Raw genomic sequence first — 27889 nt, 5'->3', positions numbered from 1 at the left:
CAAATGAGTTAATTTCATTTCCTTTCCAGATCATTAATTAGTGTATAAAAATGCAACTGATTTCTGTGTATTGACTTTTTATTCTGAAACTTAGCCAAATTCATTTATTAGTCTAACAGTTTTTTGCATGTGTGGAGTCTTGACAGTTTTCTACATATAAGATTATGTCCTCTCTGAACAGAGATAATTTTACTTCTCTTTTTTTTTTCAACTTAGATGTCTATTTCTTTTTCTTGTCTAACTGGTTTGACTAGGACTTCCAATACTATGCTGAATAGAAGTGGTGAGAGCAGGCGTCCTTGTCTTGTTCTTGACCTTAGAGGAAAAGCTTTCCGTTTTTTACCATTGATTGTGCTGTTAACTGTGGGCTTTTCATAAGTGGCCTTTATTATGTTGAGGTAGTTTCCTTCTATTCTTAGTTTGTTGAGTGTTTTTATCATGAAGGGGTGTGGAATTTTGTCAAATGTTTTTTCTCCATCAGTTAAGATAATCTTGTGGTTTTTGTCTTTCAACCTGTTAATGTGGTGTATTACATTGGTGATTTTCCTATGCTAAGCAGTCATCTATTCCAGAAATAAATCCACTTTGTCATCATGTATAAGCTTTCTAATGTGCTGTTGAATTCAGTTTGTTAGTATTTTGCTGAAAATTTTTGTTTTAATATTCATCAGGAATATTAGTCTATAGTCTTCTTTTCTTGTAGTGTCTTTACCTGTCTTTGGTATCAGGGTAATGCTGGTCTCAGAGAGCTTAGAAGTGTTCCATCCTCTTCAGATTTTTGGAAGATTTTCAGAAGAAATAGTGTTAATTTTTATTTAAATATTAAGTAGAATTCTCCAATGAATTCGTCTGGTCCTGGGCTTTTCTTTGTTAGGAGGTTTTTTAATACTATTTAAATCTTACCCATCGTTGAACTGTTCAGATTTTCTGCTTCTTCATGATTCAGTCTTAGTACATTTCTAGGGATTTATCCATTTCCTCTAGGTTAGCCAACTTGTTGTTATACAATTATTCATAGTATTCTCTTCATTAAGTTGTCTCTCTATGTTCTCACCAATTACTTTAAATTCTTTGTCAGGCAGCTCATAGATCTGACTTCTTTTTTTAATCAGTTTCAGTTTTTGGAGTTTTTGTTTGTTCCTTTGATTGGGCCATGTTTCTGTGTGGTGAGTGCGTGTGTGTGTGTGTGTATTTTTTTTTTTTTTTTTTCTGGGATTTGGCACTCCTAGGCTTTGTATAGAGCCTTTGTGAAGAGTAAGACCTTTCACCAGTTAGCCCAGCTGGAGGTTCCTGAACTTCTCAAAACCTTTTCTCACCTCTTGCTTTCCCCATGTCTGCCTGCAGAACTGCAGCTCTGCATCTCCTTGCCTCAGCTTTCACTAGCTTCCAAACTTCTTCGGGTCCCATAAGGACTCTGGGTCAGGCAAGACAGAAACCAGTCCCTTGAGTAGCCACCAGACAATCCAGGATGTTGGATATACAGTCCACTCTTGTTTTTATCTCAAAGGAGGATCCCTGCTATACAAGGTTTCTTCTTGGTGTCTCCACACCAAATGCTGGGATTCCTACCCCTTTTGTTGGAATCTCTTCTTGGTTTTGCAAAGGCCTGGGTGCTGTAGTTTTTCAACTGGTCTCTAGAGCTCTCACAAAGGTATTCTGTCCACATACTGTTGTTAACTCAGCGTCTCTGTGGGATAGAGAGGGCATAGCTTCCTAGTCTGCCATCTTGCTAAAGACACCATTTTCTAAGTCTAGAGTGGATTATCTTGTTTTACTATCACCAATTGTTGCCTTTTGTATTTTCACCTTCTTGCACAAATTATTCTCTTATCACTCCTTTCTCCATGTCATAGCCATAATCTAGCCTCTATTGTACTTATTCACATTCAAAGTTAACTTTGTTTTTATTTTACTCTATTTTCCTACCCACTCAAACTCCCACTATTAACTCAGCAAATCTCAATGTCAAGATAGATGACATAGTCAAAATCAAAAATCTATCAAAAATCTATGTTTATTGGGGCTTCCCTGGTGGTGCAGTGGTTAAGAATCCACCTGCCAATGCAGGGGACACAGGTTCAAGCCCTGGTCCAGGAGGATCCCACATGCCATGGAGCAACTAAGCCCGTGTGCCACAACTACTGAGCCTGTGCTCTAGAGCCTGTGAGCCACAACTACTGAGCCCATGCTCCACAACTACTGAAGCCCACATGTCTAGAGCCCGTGCTCCACCACAAGAGAAGCCACTGCAATGAGATGCCTGTGTACCGCAACGAAGAGTAACCCCCATTCGCCACAACTAGAGAAAGCCCACGCAGCAACGAAGACCCAATGCAGCCAAAAATAAATAAATAAAATAAAATTTAAAAGTAATCTATCTTTATTGCTCCTTGAGCTATTCAATATTATAGCTACTATTGCCACATTCTAAATCTCAGTTGCTTATAACCATTTACCCTCTGAAAAGTTTAATAACATATATATCCCATGCATGTGTGTATGTGTGTGTGTATAATCTGTATCTATCTCTCTGTCTATTATCTATCTATAATAGTGACAGTAAATTTCTGAATTCTGATATGTTGTGTTTAGAAAGTGTTATGTAGGGAATTAGATGATCAATGAATGCATTAACATAATGAGAAAAATTCTCCAGGTGTGAATTCTCATGAAGGATTTATTTTATATGTATACAATAATGATTTCATAGTAAGGATCTTTTGTGATAGAAGATCATTGTGAAGACAGTTGTAACAAAGAAAAGGATCCATCAATATATTTCATACTACATATAGACAAGTGAAGGTTCTTCTTTGGTTTATATTTCTAGCCAGTTTATACTTTTGGAGCTCACATAATTTTGCAAGCTTCTGGTTGAAGGGAACACTTTTTCCTCAATCAATTGTTTCTAACATGGCCATTGTGGATTCCTAGCAGTCACAGTCATGCTTCATAACTTGAAATTAAACTTCATTGCACTAAGACCATTATTTTAAGCGAACAGTAGTCTTGATCTTTAGCTCTTTGCTTTCTCTGTTGTATTATTCAGCAGCCTTTTCCACATTTACAACTCCATTTTCCACATTTTGCCTCTTTTGGGGAGAGCACAAATATTTCAGGAAGACTTTAGAGCTTTTGAAAGGCATCCTGCAGTTTTTTTGCATTAGTGCTTACTTTTTACAGCATTACATTTAATATTGTTTATCTTGATTCCTGACTTTTTTGGAGGGAAATGAGAGTGCTTCATTTCCCTCACGCTGGTCCTGGCACTGAGAAAAGTACTCAAAGAGGATGGTTACAAAGACAACAAACAAACCTTCCCAGAATTCTGTCAAACAGGCCAATTAATTAAACAAAGTAGATATTACAATCTAAGTATACTGGACAGCCAGTAAGTGGATTTTCTCACTAATTTATAGAGAAAACCCACCACTAGAAGTGTGGGTAGGTAAGAAAGACAATAAAGCTTTTCAAGGCTGAGCACTTCCTTTTGCTTCTCTTGCCTCATAGAACTGTAGTTTTTTCTTTTACACAAGTTTAGTGCCACATTCTTCTCTTTGCAATGGACAGACAGGTGATATATGCTGATTTAAACGTATCCAGGAATGCTGGCCTTGAAAGCTCATCACCTCCATCTCTTCCTCAGAGTAAGTGGCTTTGATTTTCCTTTTGGCATTTGTATATCTTCCATAGTTAGATTTTTCTCTTAAATTTGTAGCTTTAAATCATGGCTTTGAAGATGAGCAGAAGTTTTATTAATGTTAAATAGATACAGCATGGCCTGTCTGTAGGTAATCACAAATGTGGAAAAAAACACATACCTTATAGATTTCTTTTTTATCAAGATACCTTTGTGAAAAATGAATATAGTTCCTATTACTGAGCCTTGGCTAAAGGATCCTGAAGAAATATTTTACATGTATGAACAAGGGAATATTTTGATTTTTTGATTTGTTTATTTTTTGCCACACCATGAGGGATGCGGGATCTTTGCTCCCTGACTGGGGATCGAATCCGTGCCCCCTGCAATGGAAGCACAGAATCTTAACCACTGGGCCACCAGAGAAGTCCCTTTTTTGTTGTTTTTGTTTTTGGTTTTTTTTAACAAATGAATATTTTTAGAGATTTTTTACTACCTTGCTGTAATAGTAACCTACCTTATTTCAAATCCCTCTGTAAAACACTGTGATTAAGTTCCAATGCATTTGCATCCGTGGCATTCCTTTCAGAATACAAAGTGTAGGCTCAATGATTAACATCCTTCACCCTTCAAAGGGAAGGGAAAAAAATGTTCTGAAAGAAAATTATATTCAAGATCAAAAACTTGAATATAATAACAATCTGATGATTTTTAAATTGAAAAGTATAACAGTTTAGAAGGATTTAAGCCACAAGGCACAGGAGAATATCACTGATGCACTTATTTCATACTTGTTGAAGTTGGCAATTTTCTGTATGTCAGAGGAGTTAGTATTCTGAGTGAAAGAGATGGGGAATTCTAATGTGAGGTCATAGGTGATGGATTCCATGGCCTGGGGATAGATGAAGAGAAACTACAAATTAAGCAGAAAAAAAATGTATAAAATCATCAGGACATAGTATTACATTCTGAAGTCAAACCAAACTTACTAAACATCAATAATATTGCAATTTTTATCCAACCTGATATTCATTCCATAGTGTGCTTGGCAAGTGGGTTGTATCTTTTTAGGATGGTTTGGTATAATTTGAAAGTATTAAGTTATCAATGTTCTAAATTGGAGATTGAAAAGTCTTAGGGTTATCAAATACTTTCATGATACCCTTCATTTGGGGGTTACAGGAAATTGGAGAATCTTGATAACTACAGTGAGAATTTGTCAAGCCACGGTTATTTTTTGATGGGAAAGAGAAAGACTTTCTGTTCCCTATTCAGATCTAGCAAAAGTGGAGAGAAAGGAGGATGGTGTTGGAAGATATTGGAGAATGAAAATAGAGAAAGACAGCGAGATTTTCCTCAAAAGCTACTATCTGTGATTCCAAATCAATGAGGCCAGATAATTTGTCTATTCTAAGTGTAGTCATTATTCCACAAAATATCATTCTAAAAGTAAATCTGAGAAAACATAGAATAAAGTCAGAACAAAATGTGTGACTACAAAACGCTTGTCAACTGAAAAAAATGCCTAACTTAAAAGTTGAGAATTATGTATTTGGCGGCTTTACAGAGGACTATAGCTGAGAAGGCAGCCTCTCTGATAGTTCTGAGGAAATGGCCCCAAGAGGTAAGGGAGGAGCAGGGATATACAGGAGCTTTTGCTTAAAAAAAAAAAAAAAAAAAAAATGTAGTCAAACATCAAAAGTTTACGGCTAATCACAAAAACAGACACCTGAAGTTAAAGATTTTAGTGCTTTTCTATATGTGGGAAGATGCAAAGTCTGGGCTTACTGAAATAATTCCTTTGACATGCATCTTAATTATCTAGGGCCAGTATCCTGTTTTTCTCTATCCTGAATTCCCCTCAAGTTTTACTATCCGGGGCAGCTGCACTGGCTGGTGGCTTTATGGTCACAACATCCTTTGTTTACTGAAATGGCAGGTGACATTCTTTCTCCACACATTGATCTGGTATTACAATTATTGTGAAACTACCACTAAGCTCTTTGGCTAAACAGTTTAGCCAAAATGGCAACTGTAGAATAGTGATTATATCAAAAGCAGTCAGGAAAACCAGAGAGAGATGTGAGTTGTGACGAATCTGGTTTACGGCCCAGGATTTGGTCTCCTGGAAAAGTAGATAGGTGTTGGCAAAAATGCCTCTAGAGTTTATTTATTCATCCAAAAATAAGCACCTGTGTCAGGCATGCCCTAGGTGCTGAGAATACAACAGTGAACAAAATAGTGAAAAAATATTTTCCTTTATTGCGTTTATATTATACTACTAGGAAGACTTACAAATAAATGAATAACTAAGAATATATATGTATACATATATGTGTTAGATAATATTAAGTGCAATAGAGAAAATATTTTTTAAAAAATGGAATAGAGAGTTAGCTTTTGGAGAGGGTATGATATCAAATGGAATAATCATAGAAGCCTGCCTGACAAGATGACATTTGAGTCAAGACCTGAAAGAACTGAGGGACAAAGGTATGCTTCCTGGGAGAAAAGCCTTTTAGAAGATGGACCAGTGCAGGTGCAAGATCCGTGGGATGAGAACATGCCTGTCATCTTGTAGGAGGAGCTCATAGGTTCGTGTGAAATGACAGAGCATGTCTGTATGGAAAAGAGCAGGAGATGAAGTTAGAGACATAAAGGGAAGCCAGAATGAATAGGGATTTGTAGGCTGTTCTACAGACGTACAGACTTAGATCTGCTTGAGAGAAAGCCATGGAAAGGTTTAGAGAAATGAAGTGAGATGATTTGGCATACTGTTTATATCCAAACAAAAAACTAGCCTTATGTGGGTATTTCCAGATGACTAAAGTTTACCTGGCCTCTTCAACTTGTTATTGTAACTCTATTGGTACAATAACTCTATTGTTGTTATTAGTTCTAATATAGTGCAGCAGAAAAACAACACAGAACCCTCCACTCAGTTCTTTAAATTTTAGATGCGCGGTTATTATGTATCAGACACCATGTCTAGAAGAACTATTTCATATAACCCTTTCCAAAACCTCATGAAGTAGGTATTATTCTACATTTCACAGGTGAGGAAATTTGTAGTTTATGAAGGTTACGTTGCCCGAAGTAACATGCTCTAATACAAATCTGCTAGATTTGAGAGCCTCTGCTCTTAACCACTGCTATCCTTCGGTAATAAATGTTAAAATAGTGACTATATGCAGCTTTCTCCATTTTTCAAAATTTCAAGGGAGGAAAGGCTGAGGAAGAAAAAATGGTAGAATAGTAATATACAACTGTGAGGAAACGTCACGTAGGACTAGTCTTAGGTTCACTAAGTTTAGTTGCTCTGTGTCACACGAGCTAACATTAGAAGTTCTAGGTCAATATTCTCCAGTCTGGTTCTCCCATTTTCAGATGTACACCCAGGACCTTGGAGCTCCTCTAATTGTCTACTCTTATCTCTCCCCTCCAGATGATAATCCAGGTGTCACTACCTGAAATCTAATCTATTATCTGTTTCCTCCCATAAACTTTTATCACATTTAGTTATCTTAAATTCCATCTCCCCAGTGACATTTTAGAAAGAGCTAACTCTTTTATGAATGTCCGAGTCCTAATGAAGAGACCATGAGTAGTTGTCTGAAAACTGGGTCGCACAACTTAATTGCCAGGGAGAGTGTAAAAAACTAAAGTAGAAATGGATTTGTGGGTCACTCTGGAACATTTAATGAGAATAAAGACAACACTTTAACATATCTGATACTAAAGTTTTTAACAAGTGACTCAAAGCATGTATTCCTTTATACTGAGGAATATTAGAAAAAATATAAAAAGGAATAGATAACATAAATAAATGATATAGTTAAATTAGTAAACCTTTACTTGTAAAGGCCCTTGGCTCTAATAATACAATTTAGAAAATAATTTATAATTGTAATATATATAACATATTATAAACCAAATGGGAATAAAAGGGGTCTTATAATTAAGCCAGGTATAGAAGTTGTCTAAGCAAAATTTCAAGTAGAATAACCGAAGTACAAATTACCAGAATAATTCCTGTCAGAGCTGATATAATTTTGGAAGCTGTTGCTCAGTGTTTCCCAATAATTTTTTACATTAATAAGTTCCTCTTTGATTATTTTTCCCTATGAAATCCATTGATAAGGTTATGATTAATTTATGATCCCACTTTAATTAATACAATCACAACTTTTGATGAACACGAGATATACAGTACATTGTTATTGACATGATACAGACAAAAGCAAAGGTATTTGACATTTTTTTAGACTATGCAATGTTGTAGACACAGGTTCATGTTACGTTATATTCATTGAAATACTGAAAATAACATGCAAGCTCATAAAATACTCTTCCTTGAATTCCACCCATTTGGTCCAAATTGGAGATGATTGTTCCAGAAAACAGTAAAGCAGAGGAATTCACGTCTAAGAATAGAACTGTCTTATATCACCAGCACCTAAACATGTTGTTTGGCATAAAACAGAGCCTCAACAAATATATCTTGAATGAATGAAGGCCTTCCTTTTTGGACAAAATTCTTGGACTTACTTCCTACAGTAGGGTATATGTTTCATTTTTGTATAGCATTTGGCATGTTTCAAAACACCGTCACATCTATCTCGTTTGATTCTTATACCAATCCTTCATACACAAGACAGGCATAAATATTTCTATTTTATCTATAAGCAAACTCTCAGTTGGATCTGAGATTCCATCTTGTGGAACCCTACTTTAAGATGACTGATAAATATCCTTCCCTGCCCCTACCCCCAACCTGAATCTAGCTCTTTCTTATGTTATCCAAACAACCTCTGCTTTTTGTATTAGATGAACTCAACTGAGTTAACCAAGTATATTTTCTTAATGTCTCAGATGTTTGTCAGGGTCCACCTTGGCATAAATTTGCTCTGAAACTTGGTTGTGCTGGGATTATTCTTCTTGCCTTGACTGTGATTGGGTTGAGTGTTTCAGGTAAGTGATGCAAGATCATTTATTTCTTGTTCTACTTATTCTACTTTACCATAAATATTAAAGTATGTTAACATTTGGCCACCCCAAATTTAGTGGAAGACCCATGAAACAAAAACACTTACAAAACAGTGCTCCAACAGTGCTCAGCCTGTACGTACTAAGCAAATTTCATCCTTTGTCATATTTCCCTTCCTAACTGTTCCGATAGGCTTCACGGGGGATTTCACGTGTGCTCCAAGAACTTTTAAAAAATCACAATTATGATAAAAGCATGACAATAACAAAGAAAATAAAAATTTCCAATTATTTACAGTTCCTTAAGTGCCTACTAAATTCCAGATTGTCCTAGGCAATCTCTCCCATGGGGTAGGCACAATTATACTTATTCTGAAGATGGAACATGAGGCAAGGAGTGTAAACAATTTAAGAGTTTAAGTAACACCTGGGAGCTTACTTATATAGTAGAAGCCGGTAACTCAATGTGTGTGTGTGTTCACTTGCTATGTGTTTGTTTATGTTGTCTTCTAAGTAGACCCTTTGTTACTACACGCTATTGCTCTTATCTTCTGTTCATTTCAAGCTTGTTGAGATAAAAATTTCCTGAAGTGATATATATATCCATTTCACGGCACCATTCAGCATTAATCTTCTTAATGATTTCTCCTGATTTATTAGTGATATTCTTGAGACAAAACTCATCAACAGAAAAAAGCAGCACGGATGCTCAAGAGAACAGGAAGGAAACAACAGGTATATTTTGTGGCTTTGACTTTCCTAAGAATAATGGCGAAAATTCGATAGGTATCATGCATTATCTTAATTAAGGCTCATAACAACCCAGACGTTAAGATAGTATTATCGCTCTGATTTTATGTTTGACAAAACTGAGGTATGGAAAGGTTAAGCAACTCATCCAGGGTCAAACAGGTACTAAGTGGCGGCACTGGGAATTGTACTTCGGTGGTCTATCTTCAGAGCCTACGATCTTAACCACCAGACAATACTGCCTTATGAGAGACTGCTGCTAGGATATTCAATAATTAATAGCCAAAAACCAAGCTATAAAGTAAAATATGCATTTAAGTGGGATATTTGATGATTTTAATGAATATGTCGAGCAGCTAACTCTGGTCCGAAGTTAATTAATGGAACACAACATAAAATGACTTATTTAATATTTATTGTATTAAACATTAAGACATTGATCTTGTTCACGTACTTACTAAGTAGTGTGTGTTAATAAAGACACTATTGTTGAGTGACTGTAGCAGAATGTGATCATTTATTATATACATTAGTACAGAACAGAAATTTTAAGAAACTACGAAAATCCTTCTGGAAAATGCTATCCAATAGATCCCATTAATAGGCAAATATATAATTCAGCAATTAGAAATTTTCTTATAATTTTTCTCCATGGTATTTGCCATTAACTTACGGAAATGAATTGTTATTTGCTTTTCATTTTACATGTTGTTTAAAGTGGACATTTTTTAGATAAGTTTGATATTGTCGTCATGGAGTGGAAAGAGCACTTGTAATGAATTTAAGGAATCTCAGAAAGAGTTTTGACTCTACCAGCATCTGCTTTGTGTGGACTTGAACAAGTTATTCTGTCTGTCAGTGTTTTAAACTTGTCACTAATTTTCAAATCTTAGTACCAGAATGAACAGTAGGTCTCAAAACCCTCAAAGTTATATTAAATTCATGAATTGTTCTCACTGTGATGATCAAAGACTTCCCTGAATTTATAATGACTTGTGCATGTGTGATTAGTGTCAGTGGGGTGGGGGGCAGGTTAGAAACATAACATTTATTCTTCTTCCTCTTTCTTACTTTAGAGAGACCAGTTCTGTTAAAGTGCCCAACAAATTGGCAACTAATCCGAGATAAATGCTTGTTTTTTTCTGACACTTACAAACCTTGGAATGACAGTCTAGCCGACTGTTTCACAAAAGAATCCCGTCTGCTGCTTATTCAAGATCAGGAAGAATTGGTAAATAATTAAGTAAAATACTTTAATACGGCTTAGCCCTTGCTTCTAACCATATCAAGATCTTCGTGCTATAGCCTGGAGGATTCTATGCAGATGGAAGTATTAATTTTGACTTCAAGAAGCTCACAATCTGAGACACTAAATGGACATGTAAGCAAAATAAATATAATTTAATGAATACAACAATATAAATACAAATATTTGGGTATATATAAATATACAGACAGAAATATCACAAATAAGGAATAATTAACTCCGATGGGGAGTTAGGAAAGGCTTCAGAGAGGAGGTGATACTTGAACTGGGTTTCAGAGGATGAGTACAAAGATGCAAACCAGTAATAGATAAACAGATTCAATAGTCAGTCATTTCTTCTGTTTCATTTATAGAGACTCATACAAAACCGGATAGACAAAGGAGGAATTCCATTTTGGATTGGATTAAATTTTACATTATCAGAAAAGAACTGGAAGTGGATAAATGGATCCTTTTTAAATTCTAATATGTGAGTACTGGATAAGCTAATCTGAATATTCAATTTACATCAGGCTTACATGGCAAGATAGTAACATTGTTATTGAAGATTGAGATTTATCATTTTAATTTAGTTTAGAAATGTTCAGGAGGATCAGAATAGTCTGAGAAGAAGAATGATTCTGAAGTTGGTTGAAAAGTTCCACATATGAAAAGACATCAACCCTTTGCAACAATATATATTTTTACCTGCAATGGAGTTTTAGGAGACAAGGAATAGACTAACTCCTTTGGGCGGGGGCACACGAAACAGTTTTTAAAATAACAACATTTAAAAATTAAGAAATTTCTAGCTGGAAGCTATCGGCACGAAGAATTGTTTAAGTAGTGTTTTTCAAACTGTGGGGCCACATACCTTAGCGGGTCACAACCAGCATTGGCACGATGAATACAAGAGGAAAAAATATAGTAAATATCAGCGTAGGGTATCCAGACATTTGAGAGAAATTACTCACATTGTAACAAGTATTGTAGCCTATTTTAACCAGCAGTGTAAAAGGAGGGTTGTTTGAAGAGATGTAGTCAATCTGCATAAGCCACAAAAGAGCTATTTGCCATTTTTTTGGTTGTCTCATAGTTTCTTTTGTAAGATTGTCAAGTTAACCATCGGTGTTATAGGAGGATTGATGTTACACAGTTAAATTATAAATTTTTAATGGACTTCATCGTTGTTTGTACAACGAAGGGCAGGACATTTTTTTCCCCTAGAAAGTGAAAGTGTGCAGACATCCAACCAAGTTTCTGAAAAGAACTTTTGATGAGTTTTTCAGAACAGATGATATTGTGTTACATTTTTTGAGTCTGTGAATGCTTTATTCACATTTGTATAAATTACAGTTAAAATGGATTTTTTTATCATTCAAAAAACAAGAGGTTAAAATTCAAGACACAGGAGCATGTTCAAGTTTATCTAAAATATAGTAATAATTTATTGTGTGGAAAATTATTAGACCTTAAAAGAAATGTTGGTTTAATTAGCACATTTTGACATTGTTTGACACATGTTCTAAAATATTTTTTTAGATGCCGTACTTTAAAATGAAGATTATTTTAAAATAAAGTGTTCTGAACTAGAATAAATGTATGAAAAGGCAAACATATTTTGGTAAATAAAACTACACTCTGATTTTTTTGCTTTTCTAGGGATTTTTTCTATATTTTATTTACACATAAGTGCAACTCTGATATTAACTTATTTTTATTTTTTTGTACATAGTAAAGGTTAATTTTGGTTTGTGTGTGTGTGTGCTTCTTATTGGGCCATTATGTTTATTTTATTAAGGTTTATAATAAAACTGGAAAACTCTGAAGTGTCCATGAGCAAAAATATAGGCAAAGATGATGGATTAAATTCGATTGAACACTCTACTTTATTCTGAGGATACAAATGATGATTTGATTAAGATAGTGATCAGGTAAACCTGGAAGGTATCATATTATAGTAGACAGAGCATCAGTTAGACTCTGCTTTTATTTTAATTCTCTACCTTGGTTTTCAGGTAAAGAAAAACATAAAGGGTGTTAATAATTTTTTTCACAGGACTGTTTTGGGGATTAAATGAGATAATGTTAGACAACTAGGCAGAGATCTGGTCAAAGAAGGCCTGGGAAGTCACCAAGGGCCTTTTGGAAGGGGACTTGGCCAGATGAGCAGTAAAAAAGTTATCTTGAAAATTGAAGAAAGGACCAGAAGGGTGGAAGAGATAAAATACAGGGGACCTTTGCAATAGCTTGGTCAAGAGAAATTCTGATTTGACTCGGGTGTCAGGCACTAGGAGAGAATCAGGTTGGCTTCTCAGGGCCGAGGGGCTCCAAGAAGAAATGGAACAAAGGAACAAAGAAAAACTGTGATGGAGCCCTGCCCACTGCTACCACTTCACTTTCTATTCGAGACAAATAGGTGAATGTCTTGCATACACCCTATCCTGGCACCCCAGCTCTATCTTGCCATCCCACTGTTTAACTGCTACTCATGCCCCACCTGCAATGAGCCACAAGACTCCTGCTTCTTTGGAACTAATAGTACATATATTGTAGCAGACACTCACCAACCTGTTTGGAATGGGAAAAAAGGGAACCTCCTACTACATACAACACGTACTGAGCCTCCTTTTCTGGTTATTGATATATTCAAATTCTGTAGACCCTGAGTATCTACGTACTTATTACATTTACTGAACACATTCTTTGTTAAGCATGATCACACTTTCATATACATGATCTCAATGCCTCCCCGAATATATATACCCTATATATTTAAGAAAATCGAGGCTCAGTGAAGGTAGGAAACTTTTCATATGACATGTTAATAGGAGGTTCAATTCCCAGTTTCCAAAACTTCTTCTTTGTATGTATCATTATGACATTTCTTTTTAGAACAATTCTTTTCCAGTGAAGATGAGCTTGCAAGTTCCAGAGGTTTATATTAGCTTTCTATTAAAATTTATATCATTATATTTGTGACTGGGTACTTATTCCATGCTTAATAACCAGCATCTTGTTGTTTCCTGAAACTTACAGAACATACTGGCTGGTTGAGGAGAATTATGTGAGAAAATCACAAACACTAAAGAAAGGCTTTTCTTCTGCTCCACAGATTACAAATTACTGGTAATGCTGAAGAAAACAGTTGTGTTTACCTCTCAACGATACAATTTTTTTCCGAGAACTGTGCTACAGAAAATAAATGGATCTGTCAAAAAGAACTAAAACCTGTCAAAAATAAAGTATGTTCTGCCACTTGACTATACATCCCCTCTCCATTTCTTTTTTAATCTTTATTTATTTATTTATTAGGTGGAACTCTTAGTTGAGGCATGCATGTGGGATCTAGTTCCCTGACCAGGGATCAAACCTGGGCCCCCTGCATTGGGAGTGAGGATTCTTAACCACTGCACCACCAGGGAGGTCCCCCCTCTCCATTTCTTTAATTTCCATTTCAGGTCTCTCTCATTTTAACTGTATATACTCTTAGCATGGCCTAATGTGCATTTTGTGGTACAAAATGGAACAAACACTGAGAATTCCAACTGTTGTGAGTCTTACAGACATTCAAGTTTAATCTCCTCATTCAATAAATGAGAAAACAGATACATAAAGAAAACACCTCATTTTAAGAGACATGATTCTCTATGGAACAAAGCCCAGACCAGCTAAGGGAAATGGTTTCTAATCCTGTAGACTTCATCCATCCCCTCTATGCCTTCGCTCACCTCCAGAAAAATTTTAGTAAATGATTTCTGAAGTCCTCTGCTTCTCCCACAGCCTATGCTTTTTTTTTTTTTTTTCAATACCATCACACAATTGGGTTGTGGCAGAACATTGATTAAAATCCATTCTCTTGACTCATATCAGAGACGTATTACTAAAGGAGTTTGGGAAGGGACCTTAACTCTTTCCATTTTAATTTCCTCATTGCTTTTTTATTTTCCTTCTATGTTTCTTTTTTCTATGGCTCACGCTGTAGGAAACATGTAAGCAAATTTTCCATTATTCTAATGGAAAAGGTGATATTTTTTTCAACTCTGCAGTTGGGGAAGCTGAAGTTACAGAAGAGATGTGTTTATTCTGATAGATCTCTTGAGTGTTCACTTTTTAAAAACACCTGCCAAATTTTCTTTGGAAATCAAATAAATGATAATATTGAATTTATCGTACAAGGAGACTCATAATAAAATTCCTGAAAAATAGACATCTACTTACTCTGATAATTCAATACCAACTTGAATTATATAAATTATATATTTATATAATTGTATAGTAATTATATAATTATATAAATTCAAGTAATACTATAATGACCAAAATAAAATTTTAATTCCTGTTTTTCCATACATATTGATTTACAATACTCATTAATATAAAATTTTGAACACATCAAAAATTCAAAGTATAATTCAGTTTGTGCCAATTACTTAGGAAATAAATTATTTAGAAAAACATTCTAGACAAGAGTATCATTACCAAGTAATATATGATAAAAGTGAGATTTTTGAAGTGTTTGATACTTTGGGGAAAAAGACCTGTAAAGAACAGAAATCTTAGAAAAAATATTCCCACAACTGACCATGTACATTCCTACCTCTTTGGAATGATGTTCAAAGCAACCTTCAGGACAAAGCTAAGTCCATCCAGTTAGTCCAGAATTCATTCCAAATACGGCGCTTTCCTTCTCCTATACTTGTTAGATCTGAAATGAAGCACCCCTAAAACACACATCTGCAAGAACCTTTTACAATGAAACTAAGCCCAAGAAGTTTGGTTCTTACACTGTCATTTGCTATTGCAGTATTAGATAATCAAGTAAATTTACTCTTGGATATGATACTGCTGAGATCATCTCTGAAACTCAGGCTATAAAGATACAGTTCCATGAGGAAGGCATGTCTAACCATAGTCTAGGCAGATTAAAAAATATTAGGTCTAAGGAAATTTTTTGGTTGCAGTATTTGAGTCAACGTTTATTGACAATAAACTCACTGCAATGCCAAGCCATGTCAACTTACTACGTTATTCAAGATCTGCGATCTACATTTCCTCTACACAGCCCATGCTCCTGACGCAGGCTCCTGACCACTCTCTAAACACATCCTGATGTTTTATGATTTCACAGTTGTCCCATACGTGTGAGATGCTCTTTTCATCACACAATCCCTTTATTCTTTGCCTAGAAAAAGCCTAGTAATTGTGGAAATCTTGAATCAAATGTTAATTTCTTTCTTAACTTTTCCTCAAATCTCTCTGGCTCTCACAATTTTTTAATCTATTTCTTCCCACTTTTCTAAAATAGGATTTAGTTCTTCTTGGCTGTATTGTAATTAGTCTTTTTTATGATCTTAAAGCTGGCTCCACTTCTCTCCTGGCTAGAGTTGGACAAGTACCAAGACAGAAAAATGAAGGGAAGAGAAGTCTCTGACTCAATTTAAAAGAGTAAGGGCGTAATAATGGTCTATGTATGTTTTATTAAATGGACCTTGAGACTGGACCAGTGAGATTCCTTCTGTTTATTTCCTATGCCATGTGTTTGAATTTGAAGTTCATTTCCTTCTGTTTTACCTTCCTGCCCCACCCATTCCACAGAGCTCTTCAATATACACAGTGTGGGCTAAAAAGCAGGTATCATGGTTACCATATACACACTACTATATATAGAATAGATAAATGACGAGGACCTACTGTATAGCACAGGGAACTATACTCAATATCTCGTAATAATTTATAATGGAAAAAAATCTGAAAAATAATATATATATGTATAACTGAATCACTTTGCTGTACACTCAAAACTAACACAACATTCTAAATCAACTGTACTTCAAGTTTTAAAAAAAGCAAGTATCACGGAAAAACACTTATGGTGGGAAAAATTTAAAAATAAAGCATTCTTGATGCATAAGCCTAGGGTTTTTTTCAACCATTTTTTTCTGATCCACAGATGTTTAGGTAGCCAGCAATCAGATTCTTTTCCTTTATAATGCTAGCATGGGTAAAAAAGAATAACTTTTGACTTTCATGCCAAGCAGTGTGGGAAAGGAAAATCCAAGAAGTACAAAGATAGTTATGAAAATTTTTTAAGTTCTAAACACCTATAAACTCATGAAGTAACCTGATCTGGTGGTCATAGCCTTTAGTTTACCCCTTGGCAGCAGTTAAAGTTTACATCTGCAATTGTTTGCGATTAACTCCATTCTGCCCTCTTGTGGACTTACTTGGTTTTGTTTTTTGTGCGTGTGTGCGTGTGCGTGTGTGTGTGTGTGTGTGTTTGTGTGTTTGTTTGTTTGTTTGTTTTTGTGGCTACACTTGTTCCCTTCCGACCAAGCAAAACAGAACAAAAGAAAAAAGAAAGTTGTATATCAATCAGAAGAGATTTATCCATTTTGTCCCTTTGCAACACCTTATTTATTTCCTTCATAACATATGAAATTGGATAATTATCTACTTATCATTTTATTATTGTTATTATTTTATGACCACTATTGCTATTATTATTATTAGGCCCTTTCCATGGGGATATGAGCTCCATGAGATCAAAACCTTCTTAGTATTGTTAGCCAATGCATGGTTCTGGCGCATAGCAGATGCTCAATAAGTATTTCCTGAAAAATAAACAAATAATTATAAAATCAAATTTGTTTACTGAATGAGCTTACCTAGGTGGTTCTTGCTTGGGGTCTCTAGTGCAGTTGGAATGAGATGCTGATTGGGACTCGGGTTAGCTCAAAGCCTTTGTCACTCATGTATGTGGTTGCTGATTGCCTGGAACCTCAGCAAGGTGGCTGAGTTACACGAGCAGTTTTTCTAAAAGGACCATTTTTCAAATGATAATATAAGCAGCATAGAATGATTTGTCAACATTTAAAAGGTGATCCACTAATAGGGCTAGAACCCAAATATGATCACCCAGGTATACGAATCAAATTGCATTCTCTATCAAGACAATCTATTAGGGCCCTTTCAAAATAAACTTTAAATGCTGCATAATCAGAATGTGCTTTGGATTTAACCTTTGTGCTTCATGGGAAATTTTCAGTGTTCTACTTTAGGAATTATGTAACTGCTACCTGGCTAAAAATTTCCAAGCGAAGACCTCTAATTGGCATAATCTCTAAATGGAATTCCAATTCTGACTGAAATTGCTCTCCAAGTTTTTCTTCAGGTATTTTCCTCATTTTACATGTGAGAGCTACTCATAGTCAGCTTGAGTAAGGTCACAAAATTAGACCTTGATGAAGCCAGGACTAGAACTAGGTCTTTCCCTGAAGCAAGGATCAGTCCTTGCTTCTTCCTACTTCAGTGTTTCTTCCAATTTCCAGCGTTTTTATTTGAATCTTAACTATTCAGCTGTGGTGTGAATTTTCTCAGTGATTTTTGCCCTCTGGGATTTTTACATTTCTCCTCCTAGAGCCAGCATTTGAGGATGTTATGTTAAGAAATATTTTTTTCTGGACGCTCTTTTCACAGGAGTGTCCTTATACAAATTCAAAAGTGAGTCTATCGCCACCTTGTGACTATAATGTGCAGCTGCAACTTTAAACATGCAGTTATGGGGGAGAGTTTCACATTTACAAAAAGGTTCCAGAACAGTTCGTTCAACACCAGTATTTTCCTCACCTAGATCTAACAATTATTACAATTTTCCCACATATCCTCTCTTTCTTGTTTTCTATTACCTTTTTTTCTGAATGCATTGAATAGTAAGTTGCATATATAAATAACTCTAAGAAAGTCAAAATAAGTTAATATATATTCTAAGATATATTTTACATCCAAATCTTTCCAGAATGTCCTTTAGAACCCCTTGCCTCCTCAATCCAGGATCTAATCAAAGTTTACACTTTGCATTTGGTGACTGTCACTGTCTAAAGATAAACTGAGGAATATGAAAAATTTTAAGAGTTTGAACAAAAATTGATTCAAACCAGGCAGTATCCAATCTAGCAGATAGAAAGGAGCTCCAAGGAGCTTTATAAAATATGAGACTTTTATATGCAGAAAGGAGCAGGAACAAGGAAGTTGTTGTAGGCAAAAAAAAAGTAGATTGGGGCTTCCCTGGTGGCGCAGTGGTTGAGAATCTGCCTGCTAATGCAGGGGACACGGGTTCGAGCCCTGGTCTGGGAAGATCCCACATGCCACGGAGCGGCTGGGCCCGTGAGCCACAACTACTGAGCCTGCGCGTCTGGAGCCTGTGCCCCGCAACGGGAGGGGCCGCGATAGTGAAAGGCCCGCGCACCGCGATGAAGAGCGGTCCCCGCACCGCGACGAAGAGTGGCCCCCGCTTGCCGCAGCTAGAGAAAGCCCTCGCACGAACCGAAGACCCAGCACAGCCAAAAATAAATAAATAAATAAAAATAAAAGTAGCTATAAAAAAAAAAAAAAAAAGTAGATTGGTTATTGCAAAGTTACTTTCCTTTAAGGGATTGTAGGAATCTATCAGGCAGATGACCTAACTAGTTCTGATCAGACAATTCCTAATTGACTGCTTTAAGATTCCAATTCTGGGAGAGGCAAAACTGTAATTAAGTCTTGGTTTGGCGACATGGGGCTTAGCACAAGTGAATCTATTTGGGGCCTGTTGTCTTGTTTTCAACATTACTTTGGTGTCTTTTATTAAAGAATTGTCCGTCTGCTCTTTTTCATTTCCCCGTGGCATTCATTTATTGAAGAGTCTAGGCCAGTTTTATTATAGAATGTACTGCATTATGGATAGTGATTTGTTCATTCCCTCAAAATTTTAGCGTCAATTTAAAAATGTGACCTCCAATTTCTTTGACATTTGCCATTGAGAATAAAGGTCTGTGCCCACTGCCCTTGAACATGATTTCAACCAATGTGACATCTCTTGCTACATCGTAAAAATCAGTGTACCTTCCGCCTACGTTGAGAAGCTCTTGGGATGCTTGCTTTTGGAACTCAGCCTCTAAGCTGAGAAGAAGTGAGACTGAAACAGAGCAGGACCCTCTATGGTCCTCCCCACCACCATGTCCTCAGCCTGCCTTTTGTCTGTGGAAAAATTTTAGCCAAAGAATAAGTTTAATCAGAGAAGTAAGAAAATGCAGAAACAAATGAAAATAGTGAAAGGAGACCAAACAATAATAGTTTAGTCATTAAGCAAAGTCAAGGACCTTTTAGTTCCTCCTCAAGGGCTATAGATAATATTCTGAGCCACATCCTTTGAGTGGCTATTGTAGATATTGAAACTCCCACTAGGTGGAAGAAGTTAACTACATGATGACCAGACTGTAGCCATGACATAAACCGCCACAATTCTGAGAAATGGTCTCAAGGAAATGGGAGCAGCCGGAACCCACTTTCGGTTACAACACCACATAGTGGTATTCTGGACAACAGCCCAAGCTGAGGTTCCAGGCAACAGCCATCCTCAACTGCTAAACGTGTAACTGGGGAAGGCTTTGCAACGACTCCAGACCCAGGGCCATCATCAGATTGCAACTGCACTAGAAACCCAAAGGGAGAATCCCCTGGTTGAGCCCTGTCAGAGCTGTAAGAGATAACACAGTCATTGTGGTTGGTACAGTATTCAGCCACAAGACAGGAGGAGGTCCTGCCATCTGCAACAACATGGATGGAACTTGAGCACATTGTGCTAAGTGAGATAAGTCAGACAGAGAATGACCAGTACCGTAGGATCTCATGTGTGCAATCTAAGAAAGTTAAACTTGAAAAGAAAAGAAAAAAACGGAGAATAAAATAGTGGTTACCAGGGAATGGGAGGTGGGGGGTAAGACTGATGACGTTTAAGGTACAAACTTACGATGAATAGTAAACAAGCCACAGTGATCTATGATGAATATAGACAACCATAATGTCCCAGAATTAGGTAATATAATAAATATTGCCTCAATGGCAATTATATTACAATATATAAATGTATCAAAGTAATACATTGTATACCTTAAATTTACAATGTTATATGTCAAATATATTCAATAAAAAATAATTGTGTGGGCTTCCCTGGTGGTGCAGTGGTTAAGAATCCGCCTGCCAATGCAGGGGACATGGGTTCCATCCCTGGTCCAGGAAGATCCCACATGCTGCGGAGCAACTGAGCCCGTGCATCACAACTACTGAGCCTGCGCTCTAGAGCCCGTGAGCCACAACTACTAAAGCCAGTGAGCCACAACTATAAAAGCCTGTGAGCCACAACTACTAAAGCCAGTGAGCCACAACTATGAAAGCCTGTGAGCCACAACTACTGAAGCCCGCGCTCCTAGAGCCCATGCTCCGCAACAAGAGAAGCCACCGCAAAGAGAAGCCCGCCCGCAGCAACAAAGACCCAACAGTGCAGCCAAAAATAAATAAATAAATTTATTAAAATAATAATAATAACTGTGGTTGTTTTAAGCCACTAACTAATTTGTTATTCAGCTATAGATAACGGGGATAGTGTAATTTACATTGTTCCCCCATCTCCAACTTCAAATCATGAGGCGGTTGCCACTAATGATACCTCCTTATAACCACCTGTTTTCGTTTTCCTAAAACAAAACAAAGAACTAGAGGGGCTCCTATCCTCATTGTTTAAGTGATTATAGTATTTACGCTTTCAACAAAACGTGTCAATCTGTGAAATCTTGTCTCAGTGTGTATGGGAACACTATATGACTTTTAATATCAGCACCAATTCATTTCTTATTTTTCATTCTTTAGAATAATAATAAAATAAGACAGAAGCTCCGAGAAGCTGTTGGTTAGCTGCTATTATTTTTCTAAAAGTACTTTCTAAACAAGAGTTCATGCAATGAGAAAACAAATGGGTTCAAGCCCTAATCCAGCCACCTGAACTGTGTGATTCTGAATAAGTGAGTAGATCTCTTGGAAATTTAATTTGCTCATCAATAATAAGAGCATTCAAGACAATGATGTTTGCTCTGGGTAGGACTCTGGCCACATCTCATACATTTAGATGTATGCTGACAACATCATTTTTTAAATAAATACTCTGTAGTTATAGTTTGAAATTCTTTTCAGTTCAAGAATTATTTAGAAGTTTGATTTTCTTTCAACTATTGAGTTTTTGACTTAAAATGTTTTAGTAATTCCTAAAATAATGACAAAATATTTAACTCTGTATTTTTTGAACATTTCTTTAGATATTCTTAATCTATACGTGTGTTACATTAAAGTTCAGGATCAATTATTCATTGACTAGTGATTGACCTATAATGCCCACCAATATTTTTATCACTTGGGATATATCAGTGAACAGAATATGGAAAGATCCCAGACTTTATAGAGCTTCCATTCTCTAATGCTCAAATTAACAATAAGCAATAAAAAAAAGTAAACGTATAAAAGGTAATAAGTACTTAGGAGAGGGAAAAAAGGTAAGAAAAGGTGAAGGATGTGTGGGATGGAGGCGGGGACTGCTGTGTTAAATAAAATGGTCAAGGTCAGACATACTAAGCAAAGGCTAGAAATGGGTGAGAGATTTAGCCAATAGAATATCAAAAAGATAAGAGAGTTAGGCAATAATACCACAGTGAAAGAGGGTTCTAGGGAGAAGGAAGAGCTAAAGAAAAACAAAAGTATAGCTGGCATGTTCCAGAAACAGCAAGAAGGTGAAAATGGTTGGAGCTGAGTAAATGACATCACAGCAAGGTGACAAGGTGAGACCATGTGATACCTGTAAGTCATTGTAAGGACTTTGGCTTTTCCTCTGTGGGAAATGGGAAGCCATTGTGGGGTTTAGAACAGAGCAAGGACTTGATCAGGCTTATATTTTAGTTTTAGGGGATCGATTTGGTTTCTGTATTGACACAGACTATGGAGGGCAAAGTCAGAATCGCAGAGGAAGGTTAGGGTGCAATTATAGTAAAATAGGGAGGGAATGATGGAGGCTCAGAGCAGTGTGATAGCCTTGGGGGTAGTCAGAGGTACTTAGGTTCTGGATGTATTTTGTAGGTGAGATTAACAGCATTTGCTGACAGATCGGTGTGGGATGTGAGAGATAAAGGACAGTTGACAGTGACTCCAGATTTTATGGAGCGGGAGAAAGGAAGATGTTTTCAAGTGAAATGGAGGAAAGCTTTGGGTAAAGCAGGTTTGGGGGTAGATTAACAGCTCCATTTTGGATGAGTGAGATCAAGATGTCCATTAGATATCCAACTCAAGATTCCTAGTAGGTAACTCATTGCATGAGTTTGGGAAGGAGAAAGCTCCGGGCTACAGCTGGATTTATGGAGGTTATTAGCATATAAAATTATGGAATTAAATGAGACCACTGAGAGAAGGAATGTTGCTGGAGAAGGGGCATGGGACTTAGCCCTTTTGGTACCCCAACACTGTAAAATTGAGAAGAAGTGGAGGGATCCACAAAGAAGACTGTGGATAAGACACCACTGAGGAGAAGGAAAATCACAAAAGGCATTGCCCTGCTAGGCAAGTGAAGAAGTGTTATTAAGAAGGAGGAAGTGTGTCAAACGGTGATTTTTTTTTTCCAGGAAAGATGTTATGTGGCATACTTCAATAAGTCCGCTAATAATTTTTTAATTTTGCTGAGTGTAGTATTCTTAGGTGAAAAATTTTAAAAACAAACAAAAAACTCTATAGATTTTCCCTTGCAGTCTTCTGTTATATATTGTTTCATGGAAGTAGATACCAGCTTGGTTTTCTTCCTGGAGAGTAAATCTGTATTCTTACCTGCTTGCCCCCATCCTCCAGTCCCACCTCTGTCCTCCCACCTTTCCTTAAAATAAAAAGGCAATTTATGTATTGTACAACATGGGGGATATAGTCAATATTCTGTAATAACTTAAATGGAAAGTAGCCTTTAAAATTGTATAAAAATTTTTTTTTAATTTAAAGACAATTTAATGGTTATCAATCTATCTTAAAAAGAGCTTTAACTACTACTGATTTTCAGTTTGTGTGGGTTAAACCCAAAGGCATCCCCGATCGATCTGTTTGTTTGCTGGACTACCTTTTATCCTATAACTAAAAAAATATTAGTGGGATTATGGAAGAGTCTTTTGAACATATCACCTGGTCTACTGCTCTTCTAAATTGAGACCATCAAATCATGATCTAGCCCCTCTGCATCTTTTTTTTTTAACCTTTCTGCACTATATTTCATATATGCATGCATGGAAGACATTTTTTCTAGATTCTAATAATACTTATGCAAGCTTTTTGTTTGTTTGTTTTTTATTCTACTTTATATTTGGAGGGCTCTGGAAGAAAATACTCTTTTGGCTACATTTTTACTTAGTTTCTACCCTCCAGCTAGCTGTGTTGCTCTACCCTTTCTAGCCATCCTATTTTACTGTCATTCAGAGAAAAGAAAGAAAAGAAAAACAAAGAAGAAAAAAAATTTTAAGTCTTTTTTAAAAATGCAGAACAGTTCAGTTTTCTCCAGCCCTATCCCAATATTTTTCTAGGCTTTCTTTTATATGTGTGATGATGCCTTAATGTATGCATTTAAACACAGCCACATACAGATCTTCCTGGATTTATGATGGGGCTACATCCCAATAAACCTATTGTAAGTTGAAAATATCATAAACTGAAAATGCATTTAATACACCTAACCTGCTAAACATCATAGCAGAACCCAGCTTACTTTTAACATGCTCAGAACACTTACATCAGCTTATAGTTGGCCAATATCATCTAAAACAAAGTCTATTTTAAAATGAAGTGTTTCTATTGAGTGCATATTTCTTTTGTACCATAGTAAAGTCGAAAAATTGTTAAGTCAAACCATTGTAAGTCAGGAACCATCTGTACTATGGTTTCATATGTTTTCTCTCCAAACTTTTTGTTCATCAAGTAGAATGTAGTATAGATATTTGTTCTCCACTGATATAAATTATGTCTACCTAATTTGGTGCTGAGATTTCTACCTTGATTTCCCTCATTGATGCTTATCAGCCTAAGACTAACAAGAACAGGTCTGACACTATCAAACTCTTAGAGGAAAACATAGGCAGAACACTCTATGACATAAATCACAGCAAGATCCTTTTTGACCCACCTCCTAGAAAAATGGAAACAAAAACAAAAATAAACAAATGGGACCTAATGAAACTTAAAAGCTTTTGCACAGCAAAGGAAACCATAAACAAGACCAAAAGACAACCCTCAGAATGGGAGAAAATATTTGCAAATGAAGCAACTGACAAAGGATGAATCTCCAAACTTTACAAGCAGCTCATGCAGCTCAATATCAAAAAAAAAACAACCCAATCCAAAAATGGGCAGAAAAGCTAAATAAACATTTCTCCAAAGAAGATATACAGATTGCCAACAAACACATGAAAGAATGCTCAACATCATTAATCATTAGAGAAACGCAAATCAAAACTACAATGAGATATCATCTCACACCAGTCAGAATGGCCATCATCCAAAAATCTACAAACAATAAATGCTGGAGAGGGTGTGGAGAAAAGGAAACCCTCTTGCACTGTTGGTGGGAATGTAAACTGATACAGCCACTATGGAGAACAGTAAGGAGGTTCCTTAAAAAACTAAAACTAGAACTACCATACAACCCAGCAATCCCACTACTGGCCATATACCCTGAGAAAACCATAATTCAAAGAGAGTCATGTACCAAAATGTTCATTGCAGCTCTATTTACAATAGCCAGGACATGGAAGCAACCTAAGTGACCATCAACAGCTGAATGGCTAAAGAAGATGTGGCACATATATACAATGGAATATTACTCAGCCATAAAAAGAAACCAAATTGAGTTTTTTGTAGTGAGGTGGATGGACCTAGAGTCTGTTATACAGAGTGAAGTAAGTCAGAAAGAGAAAAAAAAATACCATATGCTAACACATATATACGGAATCTAAAAAAAAAAAAATGGTCATGAAGAACCTAGGGGCAAGATGAGAATAAAGACACAGACCTACTAGAGAATGCACTTGAGGATACGGGGAGGGGGAAGGGTAAGCTGGGACAAAGTGAGAGAGTGGGATGGACATATATACACTACCAAACATAAAATAGATAGCTAGTGGGAAGCAGCTGCATAGCACAGGGAGATCAGCTTGGTGCTTTGTGACCACCTAGAGGGGTGGGATGGGGAGGGTGGGAGGGAGGGAGATGCAAGAGGGAAGAGATATAGGGATATATGTATATGTATAACTGATTCACTTTGTTATAAAGCAGAAACTAACACACCATTGTAAAGCAATTATACTCCAATAAAGATGTTTACAAATTAATTAATTAATTAATTTAAAAAACAGGTCTGAGTTAAATCTGAGTTTACTATGTGCTGTATAGCAAGGGATACTACACACCATGGGGATCCATGGGTGCAAGGTTTTTGCCAGTTTGGATATTTGAAAGCAATCACAAGACTCCATAGAGCATACTTATGTAAAGCCTTTATCTAAAGGCCATGGGTACAGTGGAGCATGAGAAAGAGAATGCAGGCAAATATTTGGTAGGCTAGAGATTTCCAGGGGCAATCACCCAGGGTTCTTTTTTCACACATGGTCTGTGTTCTGCCTCTGAATTGAACTACCAAGATCTATGCAAGGAATCATAGCTCTGGGAAAGCTCGAGACGGAATTTCCCATCTGGGTTCTCATTCCCACAGTCACATTGTCAAGTCAGGCTGTCTAACTGGTTGTGCCAGTTGGAAACCATCCATTAACAAACTGGCCTAAGGGTCACATAGGAGTTTCACACTTTGAACAGTACCTTATAAATTCTATTGCCCTTTTTTAGCCAAGAGTCAAAGTCGGACCACCATGAATTACCAGGGATAAGGCTGCAGCTTTTCTGGTCCAGTTCAGCTGTAAGTCAACTTTATCTCACACTGCAGAGTATATCAGTGGGAAGGATCTGTTACAGGATTTGGCCTTGTGCTGGGAAGTTTGGGGGAGAGTTTGATAAAGTGGGGCTTGCTCTGGATTGGATGATGCCAGAAACCAGCATTTGGTTCACTGGGCAATTTGGTTCATGGGGTTATTGAGTATTGTATAGGGATAGTGCTAACTTGCAGCTGTTTTATGGTAACTCTATGATTATCTCCAGGGGCACCAGAAAACATGGGCAGGATTTATAAGGTGAGGTTTAATGTGTCAAAAACACATGCATGTGCCCTATATCAGTTTGACTACATTTTTTGCTGAAAATGTATAGACTGATGTTCTGTACCAGGTAAACCTGGCTACACACACAGGTTTCGGCTGTGTGACCAGTGGGGAAATAAAAATCTCTTACCAAACTTGTGCCTTGATTTCCCAGAGGCTGAGATATTACACACACATCTTGGTGGTTCATGTTTTAGAGACAAAGCTTGTCCTGTGTGATGGAAAGAGGACCCTGGAAGATGTGCCTGTATGTCTAGGACCTTCCTGATATTTGCCTGTGTTTTCTTTCTCCTGTGGTATCAGATCTTTTGCCTTTATTAAAACTTCCATTTAAGTATACTTTTTGCAATTTTAAAATTCTTTTTACATGCACACCCCTGTGTAGTCACTGAAGGTTTCGTAATAGCTTTAATACAAGGGACAAGAATAGCATACCGAGACTTAAGCCATAAATGGAAAAGAAGCTGCAGTCACTGATGTGAGCTAAGAGAGGGAAATATTTGGTTATTTTTGCAGTTACACAGTGTTCTGACTTCTGTCTGTGCTTAGAGATGATTAATGAGTGACCTTGTTTTGTTTTTTTTTTCTCACAGTAGAATTCCATTTAATAAATGTAGAAAGAATGATAGACTTAAAAAAAAATCTCTATTTGGTAATCATCATACTAATAGGTGATTCGGGAAAGAACCATCAATAAATGATACTAAAACTAGAGGGCTAAAAGTATGATGAGTTAAAGAATATTTACATAGTCTTACAGTATCTCTCCACAAATCCATAATAATTGCAACAGGAGAACTAGTAACCTTCACATGGAAAAGTTAAAAGGCATCACCCAAATCAACGATCAGTGTTAAAACATCACCAGTAAAGTTACCGACTCTCACCAGTTGGTCTCCAACAAGGGTCCTCCTACGTGGTGTCGTTCCAGCCAATAGAAGGAGACTGAGTTTGGCTCAGAAGCAGAGAAAAGCTTTCTTCTTTGGTCCGAGAATGGAGCGGTACGAGCTAGGCTCTGGAGATCGTGCTCTGCCGAGAGGCCCGCGGGACGCTGCTTTGTAGGCTTCCGTCGGAGGCGGGAGGGGCGGAGTTCCCGCAGGGCGGGCGCAGCTGCGCTGCACGTGGCCTCCCGCGCAGCGCGCGCCGGCGCAGCGTCTTTGCACACCGCCCGCC

At 36.8% G+C, this 27889-nt stretch overlaps 1 protein-coding gene across 1 annotated transcript; it reads left to right on the top strand.

Annotated features, from left to right (window-relative positions):
- The first annotated feature begins 3523 nt into the window (after positions 1 to 3523).
- KLRB1 (killer cell lectin like receptor B1) lies at positions 3524 to 26389 on the top strand. Its single transcript, XM_036865875.1, has 8 exons — positions 3524 to 3647; positions 8513 to 8611; positions 9287 to 9361; positions 10453 to 10607; positions 10997 to 11112; positions 13738 to 13867; positions 22563 to 22701; positions 26349 to 26389. The coding sequence occupies exons 1-8, from the start codon at positions 3563 to 3565 to the stop codon at positions 26387 to 26389; spliced, it is 840 nt and encodes a 279-aa protein (XP_036721770.1). The 5' UTR covers positions 3524 to 3562.
- The last annotated feature ends 1500 nt before the right edge of the window (positions 26390 to 27889 follow it).

This window comes from Balaenoptera musculus, chromosome 10 (genome assembly GCF_009873245.2).
Source record: "Balaenoptera musculus isolate JJ_BM4_2016_0621 chromosome 10, mBalMus1.pri.v3, whole genome shotgun sequence".
Lineage (NCBI taxonomy): Eukaryota > Metazoa > Chordata > Mammalia > Artiodactyla > Balaenopteridae > Balaenoptera > Balaenoptera musculus.
This window is presented reverse-complemented; position numbering and strand designations above follow the sequence as displayed.